This window comes from Rhinatrema bivittatum, chromosome 2 (genome assembly GCF_901001135.1).
Source record: "Rhinatrema bivittatum chromosome 2, aRhiBiv1.1, whole genome shotgun sequence".
In the NCBI taxonomy this organism is placed as follows: Eukaryota; Metazoa; Chordata; class Amphibia; order Gymnophiona; family Rhinatrematidae; genus Rhinatrema; species Rhinatrema bivittatum.
In genome coordinates, this window is record NC_042616.1 from 765,025,947 (window position 1) to 765,031,946 (window position 6,000).

General features: G+C 38.9%; 1 protein-coding gene across 2 annotated transcripts in view; it reads left to right on the forward strand.

The window, feature by feature from the left end:
- Positions 1-5,230, forward strand: part of SQLE (squalene epoxidase) — a 67,911-nt gene extending 62,681 nt beyond the window's left edge. For both annotated transcript variants that reach the window (XM_029592011.1, XM_029592010.1), the window contains exon 11: positions 4,230-5,230. In XM_029592011.1, coding sequence (XP_029447871.1) covers positions 4,230-4,422 — 193 coding nt within the window. In that variant the 3' untranslated portion in view covers positions 4,423-5,230. The remainder of the gene's footprint in view (positions 1-4,229) is intronic.
- The last annotated feature ends 770 nt before the right edge of the window (positions 5,231-6,000 follow it).

Consider the following 6,000-nt stretch of genomic DNA (forward strand, 5'->3'; position numbering starts at 1 on the left):
ACCTCTCAAATGATCTCTGTATCACCCAACTCCTTTTCCAATGCTGGGGCACACACCTCATATACATCTGTTTACGTCACCATCAAATAAGCTTCCCCTATATTGTTCTAAAAGGCCTGAACTTAATGGCATAGGTCTTGAAGCATTTCGGATTCTGTGGAACAGGAACTTCATATGCACTTTCCCTCAGATTCCTCTAATTTCCAAAACTCTCCTAAAATTGAGGAGAGAGATGGGAAAGATAATTCTCATAGTCCCTTATTGGCTCCATCAAATCTTGTTCCCTTGGTTTCACAAGCATTTCCTGTTCACCTTCCTATCTTTCCAGGGTACTCTTCTCCAATTCCTAGCTCTTACAAGGATGGATGTTGAAGGCAAAATAAAATGCTATGCCATTTTCATCAGAAGTCAAGGAAGTATTACTGACAGTGAGAAAATCAGCTGTCATACAACTGTGTAACTGCAAATGGAAAAGATTCATATTGTGGAGTTCTTCTCATAAGGAAGATACATTTACCTGTCCAAAATCAGTGTCCCTTCAATACATCTTACACCTTTCAAATTCTGAATAGAAAACTAATTCAGTAAGAGTCCATCTAAGTGCAATTGCAGCTTATCACCAAACGAAGAAAACCAACCAAATTTTTCAACTTTCCATAACATTGAAATTTGTTAGAGTATCATTTAAAACCTCCAATTAAAACTGTACCTGTTCAATGGGCCCTCAATTTATCTCAGCTAATGAGGCCTCCATTAGTAAACAATCGATATTAAGTTTCTTACTTGGAGATAGTTTTGGCACACCAAATAAATGAACTACAGGCTTTGGTGATATAGGCTACCAAATACACTGATATATCCCAACAAGACAGTACTAAGGAGTCATTCTACCAAAAATAGTTTCCCAATTTCATATAAATCGGTCAATTAATCCACTGTTTTTCCTAAACTGCATTCCTTTTCAGTGGAACAGGTTCTGCATGCCTTACACTGCAGGAGAACGTTTCTGTTCTACTTAAATTGAACAAAATCTTTCAGAAAATCTCATGTTTTCTCTGGTATAAATAGACAATGATTTCCAGTAACAAAATAAGTTATCATAATGGCTTTTTCCAATGTATTTCATTCTGCTTCACTAAAGCAGGAACTCCAATCGCCAGAAAGATTAATGCTCATCAATTAAGAGCTACAGCAGCCTCTATAACTTAGTTACAACGGATTTCCATTGAAGACATGTACAAAATTGCTACATTATACATTCACAAAGCATTATTAAATATACCCCAAGCTACTATTCCTGATTAATAGCAGCTTATGGACTTCTCTTCGAGGAACTTATCCAAATCTGATTTAAACCCAGTTATACTAACTACCATAACCACATCCTCTGGCAATGAATTCCAGAGCTTAATTATGCATTGAGTGAAAAAGAATTTTCTTCAATTTGTTTTAAATGAGCTACTTGCTAACTTCATGGAGTGCCCCCTAGTCCTTTTATTGTCTGAGAGTAAATAATCAATTTATATTTATCTGTTGAAGTCCTTTCATGATTTGAGTTTTGAAAGAACTCAAAAATGAAATTTCAGATCTATTACAATTAATTTGTAATCTATCATTAAAATTATCCATTGTACCTGAAGACTGGAAGGTGGCCTATATAACCCTGATATTTAATAAGAGCTCTAGGGATGATCTGGGAAACTATAGACCAGAGAACCTGTCTTCAGTGCTGGAAAAAATCATGGAAACTATTATAAAGAATAAAATCATAGAACATTTAGATAGACATGATTTTAATGGGACCAGCTAGCATGGATTTACCCAAGGGAAGTCCTGCCTCACAAATCTCCTACATTTTTTTTAAAGGTGTTAATAAACATGTGGACAAATGTGATCCGGTAGATGTGGTGTATTTGGATTTTCAGAAGGCGTTTGACAAAGTCCCTCATGAGAGGCTTCTAAGAAAACTAAAAAGTCATGGGATAGGAGGCGATGTCCTTTTGTGGAGTGCAAACTGGTTAAAAGACAGGAACCAAAGAGTAGGATTAAATGATCTGTTTTCACAGTGGAAAAAGGTAAACGGTCGTGCCTCAGGGATCTGTACTTGGACCGGTACTTTATAATATTTATTTACAAGATTTTTATTCTGCTCTCTCTCAGATATTATGTCTGATGTGGAGTACAACAAGATAAAAACAATTTAAAAATACATCCTTTACATAATAAAAATAACATAATACTTAACTGTATAAAACCATCTACACATAAAATTCTACAAACTGCTGTTCAGAGCTCTTAAAGACTACTCAACATAAGCCTCTTGAAATAGCCATTTTTTTACACCCTTCCGGAGCTTCATTATATCAGATTCTTTCTTTAACACCAGATCATTTAAATTTATATATGATCTGGAAAGGGGTACGATGAGTGAGGTGATCAAATTTGCAGATGATACAAAATTATGCAGAGTAGTTAAATCTCAAGCAGATTGTGAAAAACTGCAGGAAGATCTTGTGAGACTGGAAGATTGAACATCCAAACCGCAGGTGAAATTTTCTGTGGACAAGTGCAAGGTAATGCATATAGGGAAAAATAACCCTTGCTCTAGTTACACAGATAGGGCCAGATATTTTTACCTACGTGCAGGCGTAGATTTGTGCGCGCAATTTTATAACGTTATAAAATCCAGGGTCGGTGCGCGCAAAGGGGTGCACACTTGTGCACCTTGTGCGTGCCGAGCCCTAGGGGAGCCCTGATGGCTTTCCCCGTTCCCTCCAAGGCCACTCTGAAATCGGAGCAGCCTCGGAGGGAACTTTACTTCCATCCCCCCCACCTTCCCCTATCTAACCCATCCCCCAGCCCTACCTATATCCCCCCCACCTTTATTTTTTTTTATTTACGCCTGCCTCCGGGCAGGTGTAGGTTGCGTGTGCCGACCAAGTACCGGCACATGATCCCCGGGCCCAGTGGCAGTGGAGAGGCCTCTGGCCACGCCAACACACCCCGCCCATTTTTTCAAGCCCCAGGTCTTACACGCGTGCTGGGGCTTGTGCACGTTGCCGGGCCTATGCAAAATAGGCTCGGCACGCACAGGAGTGGGTTTTCGGGGTTACGCGCGTAACCCTTTTAAAATCCGCCCCATAAGTTCCATAATAGGAGTTAACACCCAGGAAAGCGATCTAGGCGTCATAGTGGATAATACATTAAAATTGTCAGCTCAGTGTGCTGTGACGGTGCGCTCCATGGTGAGACCGCACCTTGAATACTGTGTGCAATTCTGGTTGCCGCATCTGGAGAAAGTACAGAGAAGGGCATCCAAAATGATAAAGGGCATGGAACGGCTCCCTATGAGGAAAGACTAAAGAGGTTAGGTGATTTACTACTCTTCAGTTTGTCAATCTGGCCTACTACATCTTCCAAGTTCACTATTTATTTAAATAACTTTCTATAGTACGCAATCCATAGCGAGAGAGTCCCCACTTGTGTGGCTGGTTATGCCTGCTTGTCCACGAAGAAAGTAAAGCTGCTTACCTGTAACACATTCTTCATGGAGAATTAAACAGTCAGTCACACAATCCATCCTGCCTCTCTGTGGTGAAGCATAGCTTGGAGATGACAAAAGTGGCTCGTGCAGCAGAAGCAGTGTGGGAATTCTCACACATGCTTGGGCGCTTTTTTTTAGCCTTATTGAGCTTGAAGAGAGCTCTCCTGTGTGTTAGTACCATCTGATGATATCATCCACGTGTGTGGCTAATTGTTTCTATTCTCTGCAGAGAACACCAGTTAAGGTAGGTAACTTTGCTTTCTCTCTTTCTACTGACCAAACCCAACAGATATTTTCAGCCAGGTAGGATGTGGTTCACCTGATGGCACGAGATAAAGGTTTTTGTAAACATAAAGCATCCTTGCTCTGTTTCATTTAATTTCTGATTTATATTCCGCCTTTCATGACGGGTCAGCCACTTCAAAGTATTTGGAAGTTCTTTAAAAAGTTACTTATTTGTGGGTTGTTGGCTACTGCCGTGGGTGTCACTGGGCAAATTTCAGGCTTGAATCTTTCTGCCTTTTGATATGAAACCATCAATTTAAAACAATGCTGCACCGAGAACATCTCAGAGAATATTATCTTCCACAACGAAAGCTGTGTAAAGATACTTGCTCTTTGCAACAATTTAAAAAATACAGTTCTCCATTTGTTGAATGTTTTCTTTCTTCTGCTTTGTCTGCAGGTTGTCTCCTAAACCATCGGTACTGATTGGTCACTTCTTTGCTGTTGCACTGTATGCAGTTTATTTTTGCTTCAGGGCCGAACCCTGGTATGCCAAGCCACGAGCCCTCATCCAGAGCAGTGCTGTCTTTTACCGAGCTTGCTCTGTACTGTTTCCTCTCATTTACTCAGAGATGAAGTACCTGGTTTATTAATTTTTCAGAAGAAAAGTACCAGACTACAGAAAGTCATCACCAAGCCCTTTAACATCTTTGCAATATACTTCAGTGTTCTTTGTAATAAAAAGAATTCCGTGTTTTTGTTTACAAATGCAAAATCTTGTTTCTGCCAGTAGAGCTATGTTTGCATTTGTATGAATTTCTTTGTATGTATGTACATATATGTATTGTAAATTAAAATTGCAAGTTACCGGAGCCGGCCGTTCATGGGACCGGATATAGTTAATTCAGCACTTAGGTGCTGCTGCTGCTCCTGGCAAGGTGCAAGTCATTTATGTCTTCTCCTGCCAGAAGAGGCACTTTTTTGTATGTTTAACTGTAAATAAGATGCCAATTTGAAATACTCAAACCACGTTGCTGCTATTATCCTTTGTGTTGTTTCTTTTTAATGTTTTCTGACCACCCGGACAACCCATGTTGTATGAAAATTTAAAAATCGATTATAATTTTACCTCCTCAAGAGCTGTGCACCTAATTTGTCTCCTTCTCTGTGAACACTGGGAAACTCCATTGAGTCCTTCCATGTAAATCACTGCATGCCTCAAAAATATTTTATGCATTTACTGGCAGTCGCTGTGGAGGGATCACATTGATCATCTTCTTTACAAAAATAATCACAATTTTTTTTTTTTTTTTTTTACTTTCAATGCATATGCAGAAAGCTATGATTTGTACATAAACAGAAAATTTCATGTCATACTGTGAAAAAATATACAAGCTGCATAACACTGCCTTTCATACATTTTGAATGACTTTTTTACCAATTAAAATTGTAATTTTTATCTTTTTATAAAATTGTTCTTGGATGCTTTAGTTCACTAAGACATTGGTAAACTGGTACTAAAAGTGAAACAAATATACTTGATCTTCAGATAAGTGTCACTCGCTGTTACAACTACCGAACCACTGTGCAAAGACACATCCTTTTCAATTCAGTCCAAATACTTTTGTCCATAAATATATATAAACCAGCAAAGATACCAAACCCAGCCAAAGGAGAGCTTAGGCTTTGATTTCCATAAACACACAATGGGAAAATAGGAAAAAAATAAAAAAGCCTTCATGAATCTGGCCCCGTGTGGGAATATTGATAAAACAATATATTCAATATCATTCATAGAGAGATAATAAGATGAACAGCCAAGATGTCAGGGAATTTAGGAATCGGTCTTTGAACCCTGCTGCTCTCCTCCATGGCTTTTTGCTTTCCTGTTTTTATAGAAGAGGGAGGGGGGAGTCTTTCTTGTTGTGGACTAGTTGACAGGTACAATGGTCCAGTCAGTGGAATTTCAAAATCCTCAGAAGACTTTTTCCTTGGCCAAGAAATATATAAAGTATAGTGTATGCTCCCTAATGCTTTCTGTCTGGCATTAAAAATGCAAAATGTTTTAAATATGTATATCCAAGTACATGCAGAAAACGGTAGTTCCCAGTACATACTCAGTCCAGACTCCTGGGTTTTGTCTCCCTTCCAGCAGATGGTGGCAGTGCTCAACCTGCAGTCTTAGGACAGGTGTTTAAAAAAAAAAAAAAAAAAGTTAGAGTTCAGCTTAA